This window comes from Telmatherina bonti (assembly GCF_933228915.1).
Source record: "Telmatherina bonti genome assembly, chromosome: 14".
NCBI classification, from domain to species: domain Eukaryota; kingdom Metazoa; phylum Chordata; class Actinopteri; order Atheriniformes; family Telmatherinidae; genus Telmatherina; species Telmatherina bonti.
In genome coordinates, this window is record NC_136612.1 from 35,511,242 (window position 1) to 35,531,568 (window position 20,327).

At 42.4% G+C, this 20,327-nt stretch overlaps 1 protein-coding gene across 1 annotated transcript in view; it reads right to left on the reverse strand.

Annotated features, from left to right (window-relative positions):
• Window positions 1-7,865: 7,865 nt before the first annotated feature.
• The window catches only part of LOC306765680 (uncharacterized protein), a gene marked incomplete at both ends in the record, with an annotated part of 112,316 nt that continues 99,854 nt past the window's right edge, over window positions 7,866-20,327 (reverse strand). The window contains 4 exons of the mRNA XM_079253164.1: window positions 7,866-7,929; window positions 9,477-10,020; window positions 10,151-10,197; window positions 18,792-18,969. Coding sequence (XP_079109290.1) covers window positions 7,866-7,929; window positions 9,477-10,020; window positions 10,151-10,197; window positions 18,792-18,969 — 833 coding nt within the window. The remainder of the gene's footprint in view (window positions 7,930-9,476; window positions 10,021-10,150; window positions 10,198-18,791; window positions 18,970-20,327) is intronic.

Here is a 20,327-nt window from a genome sequence, read left to right on the forward strand (position 1 = left end):
TGGGATGTTTGAAACGGAAGCACCGAAGCTTGTTTCCTTCAAATGAGACGGACTTGGTCGAAACGCTGCATTGAAGCCCCGTGAAAACTCTGCCGTCACATGACCGATGATGTGTGGCTCTTCATACGCTCCAACGAAACACCGGAAATGATGTAACTGATTCAAAGCATTGGCGGTACTGGTGCCGTGTTGTCTGTCGGAACGAGAAACGCCCGGTGGTCCCTCCTGCTCGCCGCTTTACAGGCCAAGAGAGCATTAAGATAAAGAAAAAACTTTTAGTATGGAGAGTTCTAGTGGAAGAAAACCATCACGTGTATGGAAAAACTTCCACCTTGTGTCACCCACAAAGGAAGGAGGAGAGTAATATGGCAAAAGATGAAATAGTATTAGATTACATTGTACTTAGTATAATTGTAGTCATGTAGTATTGTATTATATGGTATTGCTAAATATTTCTCTTCCACATTGGCTAGGATAACGGACAACAGAAGATTAGTTCATATTAAAATATAAAATTTCATCATATTGATGGTGTTGCTGACTGAAGTATATTTTACATATTCTGTCATTTTTCATCAAAGGTATATTCTTTCATTTATTCTTATTAATCATATAATCAATAGATTCTTTTATTCTGACCTGATGTGACTCTATAACTGAAGTAAAAACGGCTGTAGCTCAGGAGGAAGAGCAGTTGTCCTTCAACTGGTAAGTTGGGGGATCGATTCCAGGCTTCCCCTGAAATGCCGAAGTGTCCTAGGGCAAGACACTGAACCCCAAACTGCCCCCCCGATGTGCCTATCGGGGTATGAGTGTGTTGAGTGAGTGTATGGGTGAATGTGACAAGTAGTGTAAAGCGCTTTGAGTGGTCTGTATGACTAGAAAAGCGCTATAGAAGTACAAGTCCATTTACCATTTACCACAAAGAGAGCACAGAAGAAGCAGAAACAGAGTTCCTGATGAGAGAAGTCAAGGACAGTGGCTGCACTGTCTGAACAAATCTGATATTAGATTTAAGAGAAAAAAATGACAAGACTGACTAATCAGGAAGTGTAATCTATCATTCAGAAATCAGGAAAAAGCATCTGAACAAAATTTAAGATTGTTCTAAGCACTTCTTCCAAACCATCATATCTCCCAACAAACTCATTTTGACATCCCTGTCTATCATCTTATTTCACAGCACACACACTGTCTACATCATGTTGGAAAATCTAATGAATAACAGGACAACACGTTGAGCCATAACTAATACACTGAGAATATAGAATGTTACAACACTTAGAGATGACGACCCCTCAGGATGAAGACAGCTGCAAGACTGACTGGATTTTTTCTGTTGGAAGTTAAATCAAGTTGGAGAAATGATTAGATCTTCACCTGTAATAACTACAGCTGACCACCAGATGTCACTGGTATGGTCTTTTATTTTATAAGGCTTTGAAACTTTGACTCTTTTTTTCAACACAATCAAATAGAAGCCTTAAAAGCTTCACAAGACTTCATTGAACCATCTCTACTTTTGGGCAAAGAATCCAGGAAATGACCGACATGACAGAAGTAAGCATGACTGTATGAACTACTTCTTCAAATGAAAATATTGACCAAAGATAATTCTTCCTAATAATTCAGTGAGTAAAAAGAGCCTAAAACCTTGTCGTCTCGTCCTGCACTGTGGCTTTGGGGGTTTGTGCCGATCCCGGTGATGGTGGAGCTGTGCTGGGGTTGGTTGTGATGACATCTGAGGTTGCTGAATATTTTTTGTTTGCGTAAGAAATGGTGCAATCACTGCAATATGAACACGCACAACAATGCAAGCTGTAGACCGATGACACGTCAGGATAACGCACGGAAAGCATCCGAGGAGATGGGGAGAAATGAATATGCATTCCGTATAAGTGACACAGAGATGCCGGTGTCGCATTCCAAGAGAAGAGGTCTGATGGTCGACGCGGGTACCACGTCACACATCATCACAGACATTGCCAAGTTTAAGGAGTTTGACAGCAGTTTCCTGGCGGGGACGCACTGCATGGAGTTGGCTGACGGCTCCAGGAAAAACGGAGTTGCCAAGGGGAGACGCGACACAGAGGTGTGGCTGCGTGACAGCAATGGGAGGAGCTTACAGACAACACTGAGGAACGCTCTCTACATTCCTACGTACCCCCAGGATATCTTCTCTGTGAAAGCTGCTGCCTCAAGCGGTGCCACAGTGGTTTTCAGAGAGGGTGACAGTGTTCTTTATAAAGACGGGACCAAATTCCTCGTACACGTCCACAACAAATTACACTATCTGCACACAGCAGAGAATGAGATGAAAGGCAGATGTAATGAACCAAAGAAATGTTGTGAATGGGATGGATGTTAAGGAAGAGGGGAGTAAGCATACCCCATTTTGTGAAGTTTGTACTCAAGGGAAGTTTGTCCAGACAAGAAACAGGGGACCTGATGTAAGGGCTAAGGGGCCACTTGACATGGTACACACAGATTTCGCTGGTCCTAGAGATCCAGTGTCTCCAGATGGTCATAGATATGCACTATCGTTCACAGATGATTATTCCAGTGCAACATTTGTTTATTTCCTGGAAAATAAAAGTGACACGGTACAAGCCACAGAGAAATTCTTAGCCGATACGGCTCCTTATGGCAAAACAAGACGAAGGAGGTCTGACAACAGAATACATGAGCAAACGGTATCAAGCATTAATGAGCAGGAGTGGTATTAGGCATGAGACTTCAGCCCCATATTCACCACACCAAAATGGTACAGCTGAACGCAACTGTAGAGCCCTGGTTGATATGGCCCGTTGCATGCTCATCGAGAGCGGGTTGCCAAAGATGTTGTGGACCTACGCTGCTGTCCAGACAGCTGTAGTAGTGAGGAATAGGTGCTTTAACAATCGTACCAAACAAACTCCTTTCTATATGTTAACAGGTAGAAAAGCCAACATTGCCAGCATGCAGAAGTTCGGACAAGTGTGTTATGCATACAAGCATCATAGAGGCAAACTGGACTCTAGATGTGAAAAAAGGCATTTTTGTTGGATACGACAAAAACAGTCCAGCCTAGCTGCTTTACTATCCTAGTAACAGATAAATCCAAAAACACAGACTTGTAAAGTTTGGATGGAGAATAAATGACATCACTGAAGACATGTTGGATGCTGAGGAGGATGATTTTGTTATCCAAAGTAAAAGACACTCAGTAAAAAGCCCACCAGTCATTGACCCACAAAAAGCAGAAAACCAAAAGGTGGTCATTGAACACAGTACAGTGGAGTGGGATTCAGACCAAATAAAAACTGAGGTAGAAGAAAGAAGACAAAGACAAATCTGAAGTTAGGAGCTATCCTGTAAGAGGACCAAGCCGGATTATTATGGGGACTATACTTGTTGTTTTGAAGATGACATGGCTAATGTTGACTCCTGTTCTAGACTTCTATGTGATCTACCACAGACATACAAAGAAGCGACCACTTCAGTTGATGCTGATAATGGGTTAATGCTATGAATGAGGAAATGCAGTCACTGAAAGACAATGCAACATTCACCCTGACCACTCTTCCTGAGGGCAGAGATGTAGTGGGGGGGAAATGCCATGAAAAAGAACGATGATGGGACTGACTAATACAAAGCGAGATGTTGCTAAAGGTTATCGTCAAAAGAGAGGCGTGAACTATGATGAAACTTTCTCTCCATGACCAGCATTAGAGTTGTTGCACAAAAAGCAGCACAGGAAAGTCTGATTGTTCACCAAATGGATGTAAAAACAGCATATTTACATGCACCAATGGAGTGTGAGATTTATGTGGAAAACCTGAAGGTTAAGAAGTCAAACGTGAAGGAAGTGGTAAACTTGTGTAGAAATTGAAGAAATCTCTGTCTGGCCTAAAACAGTCAGAGTGAAATTGGAACAAGTTGTTGCATGACTGCTTGTGTGAGACGCAGTTTGTACAAAACCCAGATGATCATTGTGTTTATAGAAAGTTACTGGAAAAGAGACGGTTCACATCGTCATACGGGGAGACGACCTGATTATTGCTGCCAGTGATGAAGACGTTTTGAAAGATGTTAAAGAAATGTTGAAATTCAAGTTTAGAATGAAAGATCTTGGTAAATGAACATATTTTCTAGGCATTGATTTGAACAAAGTGATGGATGCCTGAAGATGTCACAATGTAAATACATCCAGAAAATACTGGAGAGATTCTTTATGTTACACTGCAAGCCGAGAGCGCCCCCATGTGAGCAGAAGCTTTACTACAGCGATGATGCTGAACAAATGAGTGATGTGAGAAAATATAGAGAAGCAGTAGGAAGTTGAATCTATCATGCAACCTGTACAAGGCCAGACTTAAGCTTTGTAGTGAGTAAACTGTCCCAGTACTTCACTGAACCAAGTACTGAACAACGGACAACTGTTCAGCATGTTTTAAGGTATGTTAAAGGAACTCAAAACAAAGAACTCTGTTTTGGGAAAAGCAAAGACGAGAGCCTAAAATATGCTTCCAGTGATGCCAGTTGGGCTGCTGATGTAGATGATCAGAAAAGGACCACAGGGTATTGTGTTAGCTTAAACAACAATGGCCCACTGGTATCATGGAGAACTAAAGGACAACCTCCAGTGGCATCGTCAACCTGTCAGGCTGAATATATGGCATTGGCTGCAACTATCCAAGAGTGCCTTTACCTAAAACAGCTTTTACATGCTTTTGATGGTCAGGACTACACATGTGTTGTTTATGAAGACAATCAAGGTGCTGTAGCTTTAGCCAGGAGTCCTGGAAACAGACAACGTTGGAAACATGTGGATGTGAAATATCATTTTGTGAGGTCAGATTACCTTGGAATACTGTCCAACAAATGATGTGGTCGCAGACATATTGACAAAGCCTTCAACTAAAGTCAAGCTGATGAAGCTTGAGATGTTTGTGTTTGGAGTCTGAAATGTTTTATTTTGCAACTGGGCTACATGATGTGTATGTTTATATCATAGATTCTGTTTGTATGTGAACAAGTGGGGGTGTTGAGATGTGCTCCCATCCTAACTTGTCACAAACCTTTTTCTAAGCAATGTTTGTTTGTTTTTGTTTTGACACCATGATCACGTGTCACACCTGATGAGATGATGAATGTCAGGTGGACTAAATAAAAGTGCTGCGTTCCCACAAACATGTTTGGTTGACAGAAAGAAAGAGTACTTGTGTGCTGTGCTGATGTTCACGTTGAACGCTGTGTGGATGAATTCTGCTAACAATGGTGACCTGAAAACTGTATATATCTTCTTCTATGTGCCTTTTTAAGGGTTCCTTATCCCAACGCTTCTCTAGCACCCATCACACACAGCAGGTTCTGCACTTTTACAGCTCAGAGGGTTCTCACTTCACACACTTTGTCCATCCAGAGACACCGTAGTGAAACTGTGGCATAAATCCGGCAGCTGCCATGTATGTGGACCCACAGCTAGTAGATATAAACAGATCATTGTAGAAGAAGAAAAACAACGGTTTAAATACCAACAGAAACAGTTTCTTTTCTCTCATTGATCTTCTGTTTTGTTACATGCTGCTAAATTTGAAGCATCATGTTTTCTGGTTTGCTTCTCTTTATTCCTCACTGACATGTTTCTCCAAACATTCATCATTTTGACCAGTGACCTGGGATTTCTGCTTCTATTCAGGTTTAAACCTGCACATTTTTACTTTTCTCTGTGAAGAGATACAGATTGAAACATGGGCTGATATCAGTGGGTCCATTTAACTCCAACATGTTATAAAATCTTGGATTTACACTTCATTTCAGCTCTAATGAATTTGCATGTTAATATATGTGACAAAATGTCTGATTCTAATCCTGCATGGTGTTCTTTGTCAGTGCTTTCAGTTTGGATCCTTCATTACGAGCATCTTCCAACCTGATGCAACGGTTTCACGGTGAAATGAGAGAACCGGGAAAAATCACTAATAAGACATTTCATCATGTTTCATCCTCTTTCATTCAGCTAGATAAAAAATGAAGTATTAACAGTTTTGTTAAACCCTCCCGTTTTTGTGCTCGACGCTCATTTATCCAAAACAAAGTTATGCATCGAGTGAATCCCTGCAAACCCAAATCCGTCACACATCAGTCCAATATGATGGATGGAAGAAAACTGAAGCCACTTTGATTCATGTTTTGTCTCGGTGCTTGATTGGAGGAACATTGGAGGTGATTTTTCCTACATTTGGTCCAGTTTTGTGGGTTAAAATGGATCAGAACCGTTTGGTGTGGATGTTTGGAAGAGTTCCAGAAGGGTTGCAGCGACCAGCAGGGGCTTTAAAATCACAGCTTTTAACACGCAGCATGAGTCTTTAGAGGAGAAAAGTGTGTTGGATGACTCACTAATGTTCTCTGATATGATTCAGTATGAATATACCATCCTCATTAATGAATACATCAGAAAAAATCTTGTTAATGTGTCCACTGCAGTGACACTTTACATGAAAGACTTCATGAAGATAAAATTATTCATTTGTTTTCTTTTAAATCATTTCATCTTGTCAGTTTTTCCCTGATTTCAAGCTTTATAATAATTATTGATCTGCAATAATAAGACAAGTTTCCAATAAATCAGTGGCTTCTGTTCAGACTGCAGCTCAGAGAAACGCTGCCCTCTGCTGGTCACAGGAGGAAACGCACCTTCCAGCTTCCACCTGCAGCTTTCCACATGATGCAGGACTTCAGAGACCTGGACGGGTTTTCTAAGTCCACCTTCTGCTCCTGGGACTCAGACCAGATCTGATAGTCCAGCTCTGGAGTCTCAGACTGGTAGCGGGTCCTGCAGGTCTGCAGGGACCATGTCCAGTTCTGTCCAGATCAACGCTGCAGCTGACGGTCACGTCATCAATTATTACTAAATATTTAAACATTGTTTTATTTATTTATTTTTACTGATATTTATTTATGTAAAATAAAGTGAAACATGTTTCTTTCCAGACTGTTTAAGATTCAGCTTCATTTGTATCAAAACAGAATCTGGAATAAAATGAGAAAAAAATTAACCAGAGTTTCACCTGAAAAACTCACAAGCAGCAGATTGTTATAAACAAGACACTTTCTATGTTTCATTGTGGATCTAAACTGCTGGATTCTTATCAAAAACACCATTTTTAATCAATTTATTTTAAAAAATCCAAAAGAAAAGGAAAAAATTGGAAAACTGCAGAAATATTCAGGTGTAAAATTATGAACATATTTAAACAAAAGTTTCAATATTTTTTAGAGGGTGGGACTTAATAAACAAAATAATCAGAATACAGACTGTAATTAATTCATTTTAAATAATCACATTTTAATGGCAGAAAAAAAATGGCCTAAAAAGAAACTTTTTTTTTATTTAAATGGATTTTAAGAATTTTAACTTCAATCATTTAGTAAAAAAACAAAAAACAAAAGATAATCTTGGAAACAGGCTTTGTAATGAATGAATCTGGATGAACAGGACAGGACTGGAACATTGACAGGAACCACAGTGAGCGTGATGGAAGTCACAGCAGGACTGTGGAAAACTCTGGAATGTCAGAGAGTCCATGTCAGACTGACGTGGCTGAACAGTTTGTGAACTGTGACGATGGTGGAAAAGTTTTTAGAAGATCTAAAATGATGAGACAGAAGAATCCACACAGGTGAGACGGCGTTTCCCTGTAAAATCTCTGCTAAACGTTCCACAGAACAGAACATGTGGGCCCACAGCAGAAGCCAGAAGACATATTCATGCAGAATATGTGGTGAAGGTTTGGCTCAGCGTAGCAAAGTGACTTGTCCCAGCAGAGTCCATGCAGGTAAAAAGCCTTTTAGCTGCACTACCTGTGGAAAACGGCTTTCTTCTACAAGTCATCTGACTGTTGATATGAGAAGCCACACAGGTGAGAGGCCTTCTTCCTGTCACACCTGTGGAAAATGTCTCAGTGGGAAGCGTCCACATGCCAAGCCACAGCGGCCAGAAGCCGTATTCCTGGAAAATATGCGCTAAAAGTTTCAGCCAAAGTTCCAGAGAAACAGGCCACATGGCGGGACGCCTCTCCCCAATGACGTGCAGGGAAACGCTGGAAAAGCCCAACTCCACGTTCACATGAGAGCTGGTGGCCCATCAATGCTTTGTACACTAAAGTGATTCTTTTCAGATGCTCACTATGATTGTTTCTATCAGCTGGAGGAGACGAGCCTCTCAGAAGGCTTTCCAGTCTTTTCCTCTTGTGGATGTTTTTCTGCTGGAAATACAAAGAGACGTCAGCAGAGAGGAGGCTCCTCAGCTTGTAGCGTCTGTGTCAGTGATGCTAGAAATGTTGGCCTTTGGTTTGTCTTCTTGTCCACATTCAACTCTCAGCTGTGTCATGTTGTTGGGAATTCCTCCCACACTTTACTGAGACATGACAAAACGTCAGCAGCAGTGTTCTGCAGCAGCGGTGTGTTCTAACCAGCGTGTTGCGTCTGGATCACCTTTTCTACAACATTAAACACAGCCATCAGACAAGCGGACGCTCTCCTGTCCTTCTCATTAAAACAAGACACTTTTCAATCAATAAAAGCCCTTTGAATGTTTCTGGCAGTTTGCTGATTTCATCTGGAAAGTATTGATAAGTGCGTGTGATCGGCCACTAAGTATGTGTACTGGAATAGTAAGACTTAAGATCTTCAGCTGGATCTTTCTGCTTTTACTGACAACACAACACTTGTAGTTTCATACTTTCATAGATTGTGGATCAGTTTGATCAGGTGGAACTGATCCACAATCAGTGTTAGGTCCTAACTGGACAGACGGACGTCCCAGAAGTGGGACGGACTTTGACTTGTTTGACTTCCAAGCTAATGACGACGTCTAACCTTTCTTTTCTTTCTTTAGGTAGAATTTGAGAAAAAGGAAGAAATGAAAGTGAAAGTAATTCCAGGAAGCATCAAACATTCGAATGAAATGCTCTGAAATCATTTCACTTTCTGATATTAAGAGCGAAATAGAAGAAATAAAGACTGAAATGATTGTGAGAGTTTTTATTGAGATAAAAGGAAACATTTGGAGAATGTGACACAAATCAATAATGCATCTTTAATTCAACATGTAACTGCAGCCGACATGAGCTGAACACAACATCCTGATACTCAGTGTGAAGCTTTGACTGGAAACAGACAGAAAAACAACATGTGGATCCTGGAAGAAGCTCAGCTTCCATCTTTAAAGGACTGAAGAGGAAGAAGTTTCCAAGAATCATTTAGAAGAGTTTCACACACAAACTGAATCTGAAAAGATGTTTCTGAGTGAAAGAGACAGACATGTACAGCCTGAAGCATCTGTTCATCAGCTTCTCTGCTGCCAGCAGAGTCTTTACACTCCACACAGAGACACCCAGGAACCAGACCAGGAACCAGACCTGGAACCAGACCAGGAACCAGACCAGGAACCAGACCAGGAACCAGACCTGGAACCAGACCTGGAACCAGACCTGGAACCAGACCAGGACCAGACTCTAAACCCAGCATAGAGAGGATGAGTGAATGTGGTGATGAAGGTGTGGAGGTGGATCAGGGAGTCAGAGGAGACTCTGTAGAAGGACAGAGAGCCAGCAGGACAGTCCACATACACTGCTACTCTGTTAGAGACAGAGGAGGAGGAGGAGGAGGAGGAGGAGGAGGAGGAGGAGGAGGAGGAGGAGGAGGAGGAGATGGGTGTTTCTCTGTTATTGTGCCTGACAGAGTAGCCTTTAACATCAGAGCATCTCAGACTCCAGGACTGATCATTACATCCAAACACAGACCTCCTGCTGATTTCTCTGTAACTCACTGCTATATGAACGACTCCTCTCCACTCCACCTCCCAGTAGCAGCGACCAGTCAGAACATTTTCACACAGCAGCAGAGGATAAATAAATCTGTCTGGATGATCAGGATATGACTGAAGCTCCTCCACAAGCGTCACCTTCCTGTTGTTGTCAGACAGTTTGAGGTATCTGCTCACTGTGTTGACGTCGATGGTGAGTGGACAGGAATCTGATGGAGAGAACAAACACAATCCAGCTGCACTTATTGATCTATTGACACTTTGATGTGACTGATGAATGAGTGATGGGACGGTGTGAAGATGGTTGAATGTGATGAATCCAGTGAAAAACACACTTACACTTCCTCAGACCTGGTCTCAACCATGCTTCTCCAGCAGGCTCCACCCTGAAAGGAGGAGGGGGGTCAGAGCATGCTAACATGGACATGACATGTCTCTCATTTAGACCCAACCACAGCACTGCTTCAGCCATCACCTTCATCACTACTGATAGAATCACAGCTTTAGATCAGAACAAACTATTGTGCTGCTTTATTTGTTGACTTATCAAAAGCATTGTGTGTGTCTGATCGGGAGGACCGGGATAATTCCTGGTGGGCCGGACTTATGTTTGGGCAGCAAGGGCCGCTGGTTTTCCTATTTATTTATTTATCATTTGTTTATCACCAAGCATCATTAGACTGTTAATAACAAACCTGCAGAGAACAGAGCAGTTTTTATTCTTTATTCATAAGGATTAGATCTCCATGGACACTAATTTGCTTGATATTTAATATTCAGAAAAGGAAATTCTGATGTAAAGAATAGAGTTGGAGATTTCCCCTTTAACTCTGCTTTTTATTTTTGTGAAGTTGTGATGAAACTGTTTACTTACAGTGAAAAAAGAGTTTATAGTGTTATTAGAAAGTAAAACTCTTTCTATTATCTTCTATTTAATGTTTAATATTTTATGTATGACTTTATCTTTAAGGTTTGGACATCTATGAACATTTATTGAACAGAATGTAGATTCTGATTTTGTTCTAAAAGATGTGTTGGAGATGTTCAACAACATCTGAGTTGAAATAAATCTGAATTATGAAACAATCCTTACTTGCACTAAATTGGAGATATTTTAGAAAACTAGACTGGATTAAAAGGGGTTGCAGAGCAGTGTGCAAGTGTAGACTTAACATGTAAGGTTATCATTGGTTGGTTTTAAAAGGTCATAGTGGGCTGGTCTGAGGCATAAAACTCCAGGGCTGAAAATGAGTCCCACTCCAGATCTGCAGTTGATCACAATATTCTGCTGAATAGATTACGCAATCTAGGTTTCCATACGAGTGGCTGTGATTGGTTCTCTGACTACTTATCATCGAGGCGTCAATGTGTAAAGTCTGGTTGTCACGCGGTTCTGTGCTCTTAACAAGGATGATGGTGCAGTCATCGCTCCGTTGAGGTGCTTTATTTACAACTCCTCCTAGGGCTGCTCCATTATGGTCAAAATAATCATCACAATTATTTGGACTGAAACTGAGATCTGGATTATTTAACACAATTCTCCATTATCTTTAACAAGATGAATTTATTTAACATTAAACAGGCTTTTAAACAATGTCTTTAGGATTCCACATCTTTTAGAAAACAAACAACATGAAGCTTTGTCTTGACAAAGTGCAAATACTGATGTAAACTCAATAGATAAATTTAAACTATGTTGTAGTGAACTTCCACAACCTACTGCCATTATTCTACATTGCACCTGCAGCCGGAGGCGACTGGGAGACTGGCCGCCGGGTGCTTTAGGACGGGGAGAGGCTCCCGCTGCTCCTTCCTTACAGTAACTGCAGAACAATATGAGCCTTCAAGTCAGTCGCCAAAACACCAGAAAAGTCTCCAATAACTCCAGTAAAAGTCGCTAGATTTGTCGCTTTTAACAAAAAAGTCACCAAGGGGGTTTGAAAGTCTCCAGATTTAGCGAGAAAGTCTCCAAGTTGGCAACAGTGTCTGAATGAAAGCAAAGCGGCTGTGGGAGGAGTTTACAGCACAGCGCTGCAACGCCAGAGACGCTCGATTAGCAGCTGAAGACAGCAGGAGAGGAAACTGCAGAGAGGAAAGAAATCACACCCTTTTATTTTTATCATCGTTGGAAACCCAGATCGTCACTGAGATTAAAATCTGATTCATCTTCCAGCCCTAACTCCTCCAAAGTGCAGCAATATATACAGTGTCCCGTCCCAGTATGTACAATATTTACAATATGTACAAGATCTCACCAATAGTTCTCTAGATGCCAGCTTCACAACACACATTCCAACCTACTCGCCACCCTGCCAGCTCAGAAATGAGCTCCTTATAAACATCAAGCTCCTCCCCTAACAGGAAGCTTCCCAGTTACCACAGATAGTAGGCTTTTTCTGAAACACCGTTTGTTCTCCATAACAAATATGCATACCAAAACATTCCACAAAGGAAACACATTTAAACATTCCCAACATCAGTAGAATCATCATAACACAGGTCAAACTAAACAGGATTATTCATGTGATACGGCGTTTCAGTGCATCACGTGACGGTGACGTCACTGCCGCATTGCGACAGGTTGACGTCTTAAACGCGGCCCGAGCATTGCCTCGGTTTTCACAAACTACCAGCAGGCCTGGAGATGCACGGTAAGTAACTGTCCAGCAGCTTATTCCCAGTATTAGTAAGGAGACAACTGGGTGTGCTCCCCTAATGATCTGCTAACAGTAGGTGGAACGTCGGGAATGCGGCTGCTAACCGGTACCGTGGGTGTGTCTCTGGTGGCGTGATGGTCCTCAGGACCACCGTCAGGTAGGTACAAGTGTGTGTGTGTGTGTGTGTTTGGTGTCGGTCTGCAGGGTGTGTGACAAGGCTTCTTTGTCACACTACTAATTTTAAGTTCTGACATCGTACCTGTAACTAAAGGTGTACCACCAGGGTCTGTATCGGGACCTTTTCACCGTTTCTGTCTCGGGCCGATAGGAGCTGCCTTTGTATTTTAGATGTTTGTGACCAACGCATGTTTTTATCTTTGTGTTTTTAATGCATGTTTTTCTGTGGTTTAAGTGTTTGTTTTTATGGACTTTTTGGCCATGGATTATGAACAATGGAGTGCAGCTCCGCCCTGTTACGTTTCCCCTTTCCCAATTATGGTGGATTGGTGGACAACAAAAAGGACTGATTCAGCAAGAGGTGAGACCGATCAGCGGAAAGAGATCCCTTGGAGCGCGGACAACCGGCAATGGAGAAACGGAAACGCCTGCTTCAAGATAAGTAAAGGGACGAACCAAACCCTTAGGACATAGTGTGGATGCGTTAAGAAAAGAGACAAACAGTTGCCGATTATCTCACTCCGGGTTTCTCTTGGCAGGACTTCAGACTCTTGGCACAGCGGGGCCAAGCAACGCGGACACCGCAGAGCAAAGAGATCCTCCGCTTGATGCAGAAGGAGGAAGGACTTAGCGCCGTCGCACGCCGCCACACACATTCACAAGATGCTGGTTCGCCTTCTAGGAGGATTGTGGACAGGGGCTTACAAGGGACTCATAAGGACCGGGTGCCCTGTCCCCTCCATTTATTGGGTTGGACTATTTTATTTCTTTTATCCTTTTTAAATTCACGTTTTAGCTTTAAGTAAGAGAGTGAATAAACTCCTTTGTTTTTAAATTCCACTGTCATTCGTGTGTGTGTTGGTGTGGCCCGGGGATCAACTGGAAGTCACAACTTGTGACATATTAACAATATAATTCCTTCTCTTAGTGACTGTCATGCCCGCTGATATGCAGATGACACTATCCTGTATTGTACTGCTGACTCCATGGCCACAGAGAAACTCCAGCTTTCTTTTAATATTCTTCAGGAGGCTCTTATCAGCTTAAAGCTGGTTTTAAATGACAAAAAGACTAAATTGATGTTATTTTCCCGTTCCAGAAACATGGACGGCAGCAACACATTTTTATTTTTATCTAGCAGGGACGGCTCTCGCATTCAGCGAGTCACTGAATAGAAGTATGTCGGCCTCTGGAGAGATGAAAAATGAACCTTTAGGTACCATGTCAATGCTCTTGTCTCCGCTCTACGACCCTCTACGGCTTCCTGTATGGGAACAAATCATACCTATCCCTAACTGGCAGGAAGAAAACAGTTGCCTGTCTTTTTATCAGGGTTGGATTACGGCGACATCATCTATAGACATGCAGCAGCAACAACCCTCAAACCTCTGGACTCCATCTACCTCTCTGCTCTCAGATTTCTTACCGGGGAGAGCTATGACACCCACCACTGCCTCTTCTATCAGAAGGCTGGCTGCTCCTCTCTCAGTGACAGATGCAGGAAACACTGCTATTTTTTATTTTTAAGGCTCTGACTGGAAAACTGCCTCCATACATTTCATCCCTACCAGAGAGGAGCTGTGGGTTTGATCCCAGTCGTTCCAGTAGCCTGACCTCTTTAAAGTCCCGTTTGTTTGAGTTGGGCCTTCTCTTTTAACACTCCAGATACATGGAACACTTCAGTAATCTCTGGGACTGGAGATCATCCCATCTTTTACTGATTTTAAATGTTTCATGTCTGACTTTTTAAATTCATCATGGTCTTGTTGTTGTGAAGTATTTTTATTAGTTTTATACAACCACGTCATTGACTTCAAACTTTTATTTATATTTATCTTTGTGAAGTCATCTGGATTTGTTCTGATTTTATTGTTCTGTGTTTATGATGTGTTGCTGTAAACTCGTCGTCCCTGTAAATGAGGGAAACCTCAGTGACTAACCAGTTCAAATAAAGGTTAAATAAATGAGTGACAGCTTGTCATTTCTGGGAGCACATGTATAGAGAAGAAACTGACTGAACGGGGGTGAAGAGGGTCTGGTGTGAACGAGACGGGAGCTCATATGCAGGCTCTGAAATAATGGCACACATTGATGGAAAGATCAGTTAGCTGACAGGAATAAACCTGCAAACAGGTTAAGAGGATAAAGTAGTGACAGAAACATGATGGAAATACTTTAGAAGAAGGAATCTGAAGTGAAATGTGTCCAACAGGCAACAATACAGGCTGTGGAAATAAAAAGCAGCATGATGGACTGAGGCTGCAGCAGAGGCCGACCGATGGAAGAAAGGTTGGAGAAAAAAACTCACTAATTCTGGAAAGAAGAGCAGAAAAACCAGATCACACATTTAGGAACTGATCAAGCTTTGATGGATCTTTCTGTCGGTGAGAAGCAGGAGCTTGTCATGCAGATAAAGCTTTTCATTCTATAGATTTTATAAAAAAGAAAAGAAAAAGTCACGTTCAGAAGTTCATTTTTCTGACGGCTTCATTCACTGACAGTTTTTTTTAACTTGTCCAGCATGAAAGCAGCAGAATGATGGTCTGGCTGCTGTGTTCTGCTGAGCAAAGAGGAGCTTCATAGATATAAAGATCCCCTTCATCATTTAAGTTTTTATTTTATTAGTTTATGTAGAATAAATCTTGGTTTTACTGAGTTTCCATGGTACAGCTGGACCTGAGCGGAGAAGAAGACAGAACAAGGATAGAAAGAGAACAGAAAGGAAAGTAAACAGAAGACAAAGAGGAGACAGAAATACACCAGGAAGGAAACACTGCAATCCAATCACAGCTTCTAGACCATCTGCTGCACCTGTACAGAGACATAAAGGGCGTCTCATGGCCCCCCCAGGAAGACAAAGTCAGCAACTGAAGGAGCACCAGAGATGAACAAAGTGGAAAAATGGATTTCAACTAAAAGCAGAAACACACACAGAAGTAAATGAAGGGAAAATGTGTGTTAGTGAGTAAACCTGCAGGACGACTCAGTGACTGTGTCACATGCAGAACACACGGAGTGAAACGTGTTCGCACAAGAGTCATCATGCCAATGTGACCCCGCCTGCACAAAGGTCAGAGGCAGGCCAGGAGGACCCTGAGACCCAACGGTAGCCACCCCGACCACAGACCCCAGCCCCCCACCCTGAAGTCAGCCCAGCGCCCGGCCACAAGGGGGCAGAGGGAGGCCCCGGCCAGAGCCCCCCCACAGTCAGTGGGCACAAGCCCCAGGGGGCCGAGACCGGCAGATGTAGACCCTGCCGGGTACCAGGCACCCAGGGTGGACAGGACACAGGCCCCTAAACCTCCCTACCCCACAGTTAGGGGGCCCACACAGCGCCCACAGAGGACTGGGACCCCCAGCTGACCACCCAGCGGGGGCCAGTCCACACCCCGGTGCACCAGTAGACTGGTCAGTGACACAGTTTTAACGTCTCTCTTCACATCTACGAGCGTTGCCAACTTTCAGAAGTGGACATAAGGGACGGCCACCACAGCTCCTCGGGGCCATGACCACCACGGCCCCCCTCCCACAGCAGTGCTGGCTTTTATGTTGTGTCTATAAAGTGCTGTTAATTAGGCTCCATAAAGCCGTAATAACATGTTTCCATATTTAATATATAACAGGGAAATATAGAAGAAAAAACTGCAGAATCAGTGAAGCTGGTTACTGAGAAGCTGCATGATGGAGCATTTGGCAGCAGCTAGGGATGCACTGATCCACTTTTTGGGAGTTCCGATCCGATACCGATATCTGAACTTTGAATATTTACCGATACCAGATGTGTTTATGTCAACATTATTGTGACTATGGTTATTACTGCTGTTATAACTGTGTAAGATTTCATTAGCTTGTAATAAATGACCCATCCTTTCTGAAGTTACCTCACCAATACAAATATAATAACATTACAGATCTCACAGTTTCAACAAGTTTTATTCTGATTCGACACATTTTACCTAAATACAACTATAAATGTGTGGTTTTGAAACAAAGATCCAGCTTTTAGTGTCGTGTTCCTCATCGCATGCGGCTCACTGACTCGTGAAGCAGCCTCTGGCTTTCTGAAAATGCATCTAAACAAGTCATAATGATCCTCAACGCTGCAGTTCTCTCCACAAACAAGAGCTGCAGGCTGCTTGCAGAAACTTTGCTGTCCTAACGGCCCTAACTGACCCTGACAGGGTTGCCAGTTCTGGCTGATTTCAGCTGCAGCGAACTCCACCAAAGAGCTGCTCCGTCGGTAGCTCCGTATATATAATGAAAAAGAAACGCCCACATTCTGGAGGCATTATTGTATTTTCACCAGATACTGTTGCATAAGAATGCCATTACTCCGTGCAACATTTAGGATAACCATTCCTTGCTAAAAAGCTGAATGTTACTGATTTGGCAACGTAGCAGGATACGTAGCGTGGGAACGCTGTTTGTCTGGGGGGTCTGGCGGTTCTCCTTTTGTCTTAGTTTATTGAGTTTATTGTTGAATTAATAGTGAGGATCACTGTTTTAGTGGAACAAAAAATGTCACATTTTAACATTGAAGGCATTTATTTCTTTTAAAACACATCTGGAACATGTCATCAAACACATCTGTGCTAGCTTGATACTGGTATCGATACAGATACCAGTATCGGTTGTGGTATCGGCACACTTTTATTAATACCAGGTACGAGTACACACGTTTGGAATTGAGGGATGCACCAATACCAATACTGGTACTGGTATCGGTGCATCCCTAGCAGCAGCAGCAACTAAAGCAGGTCTGCTTGTGTGGAGGGAGCAACAATGAACTTTTAAACTAGAATCCAAACAAACTGAGAACTTAATGAAACTATTAAAATAAAAATTCTTTTAAAAAGAGAAAAGTTTTCTCTGAACAGCATTTATTTATTAACTGTTAATCCATGAGTCTGACTTATAGTTAAAATGGACATATATAATATTTAGATGGGTGAATACTACTGTATATTAAATAAATGATCATTTAATCAACTGTAAAAACTCAACATGGTAAACAATCAAAGCACAACAGTCTCCTGCAGCAGCTCCACCATGTTCTGACATCTTCTGCTAAAAAGGACGTCATGTCCCACACTGGATCAGTCAGAACCGGGTCACTTCTGTGTTCTTACGTGTCTGCAGCGTTGCCTTCCTGATGCATGATGTGTGACATCAGACAGCCCACCATGCGCCATGCAAACACTCGCTGACACATTTTACACTTTGTCCTGTAACCGTCTCCACTGACGCTGTCCAGCTAATGAAAGCATCTTGGCTTTGGAGGACGTGGTGGCGTATCGGTGCAGAGGACATCTTTAAAAGGCGTCAGTGTTGTGAGCAGCATAGACATAATATATTGTAGACGCTTCATTAGCTACTGGAGAGGGAGAAATGCAGCCGCCATATTGGACTGGAAGCTAATCTGATAGCATTCCTAGCTAGCAGCCAAACAAGAAGATGGCAGAGTATTGTGCAGCATATTCCTGTTCCAGTCTGCAGACTGGTGGAAACAGGGCAGGTGGGATTACTTTGAAGTAAGTTTTCTGACAAAGTAAGATTTTGTATTATACATTAGTGTGTGACTGATAGCCGTCACATGTAATGTAATAAACACATGCAGGTGGAACCTCAGTCGTTCCAGGAAACACTGATGCAGTAAGAACAGCCGGGACTCTGCCCACAACATCTATTAACTGGATGGAACTAATAGTTAAGGTGGAGTGCTGCTACACCTGAGCAAAGGTTTTCCATTGGAGACTCAGCTTCATGTTTGCAATGTTGTTCAAACATTAAAACCTGCTTGCAGACTAAATGATGGACTGTTGCCCCCAACCCAGAAATATTTCACACTGCAAGGACCATTCTGAGTAATGTCTTGTCCCTACAAGGTCCTGAGCCCCATGTTTGACCCACAATAGACCCTTTTCATCATTTGTCAAATGTCTCTAACAGTTTATCTGCATTGTATTTTTATGTGTTATTGTTGTATTTTTTCTAAATTGCAGTTAAATGACTCCCATAAAAACAGACATCATCTGACACTCATGTCCATCATGAAGCCGACAGACAGACTGAGTGAAGGACAGAGAAACATGTACAGATCTTCCTCCTCTATCAGACATGGTGTGGCTGCAGCAGCCTCTCCATACCTGAGTCTGTGTGGATCCTTCAGTGCAGCCATCAGCAGCTTCACTCCTGACTCTCCTGGATGGTTGTAGCTCAGGTCCAGATGTTTCAGATGGGATGGGTTAGAGGTCAGAGCCGAGGCCAGAGAAGCACAGCCTTCCTCTGTGATCAGACATCCTGACAGGCTGCAGAAAACATGAACTAACTAAAATAATAGCTTCATCTAAACCATCCACCTGTATCTTAGACCCTCTCCCAACGAGCCTCTTTAAGGACATTTTCCCTTTAGTTGATACAACTCTATTAAATCTTATCAATATGTCTTTAGTGACAGGATATGTACCACAATCATTTAAAACTGCTGTAATCAAGCCTTTACTTAAAAAGCAATCTCTGGATCCACAGGTGATAGCAAATTATAGACCTATATCTAATCTCCCGTTGATGTCCAAAATTCTGGAGAAAATAGTTTCAGCTCAGCTACATGCCCACCTGAGCAGAAATAATTTATGCGAGGAGTTTCAGTCAGGATTTAGAGCTCATCATAGCACTGAGACAGCATTGGTGAAAGTTACTAATGACCTTCTTATGGCCTCAGACAAAGGACTTGTGTCCGTACTTATCTTGCTTGATCTTAGTGCTGCATTTGATACAGTCGATCATAACATTCTGTTACAGAGACTAGAACAGGTGATTGGAATTACAGGTACAGCGTTAAGCTGGTTTAAATCATATTTATCTGATAGACTTCAGTTTGTTCATGGAAATGACAAGTCCTCCTCCCAAACTACAGTAAGTCATGGAGTTCCTCAAGGTTCTGTACTTGGACCAATACTCTTCACGCTATATATGCTCCCTTTAGGCAAAATTATTAAACAGCATGGAATAAACTTTCATTGTTATGCAGATGATACTCAGATATACTTCTCCTATACCAAGCAGAGTACTTCGTTCGCAGACTACAGGCTTACTTGTGGTTCCTAGAGTCTCAAAGAGCCGAGCAGGAGGCAGAGCCTTTGGTTATCAGGCCCCTCTCTTATGGAATAAGCTCCCAGTTAGTGTTAGGGAAGCAGACACCCTCCCCACCTTTAAGACTAGGCTGAAGACTTATCTTTTTGATAAGTCCTATAGCTAGGGATGGTTAGCATCCCTTAGTTATGCTGCTATAGGTTTAGACTGCTGAGGGACATTTCCCGATACACTGAGCTTCTTTCTCTTTATCTGTCTCGATCTATCCCCCCCAATAACTGTGTTGCATCATTAACATGTATGTCTCCTGTCTCAGCAGGTCTCCCTGGCCGGGAGTAGCAGTTCCTGTTGTCTGTTGTCTTTCTGTCCTCTTCCCCCCACACAGCAGAGGCAGATGGCTGCCTGTCCTTGAGCCGGGTTCTGCCGGAGGTTTCCTTCCTGTTAAAGGAGAGTTTTTTCCTTCCCACTGTCGCCAGTGTGCTTGCTCAGGATGGGAGATTGAGTTGGAGCCTCCAACTCAATCTGTTGGTTTCCTTATATAGGCTTTTATGAATTGGCATTCATTATGTTTTTTTTTTTTTTATTTTTAC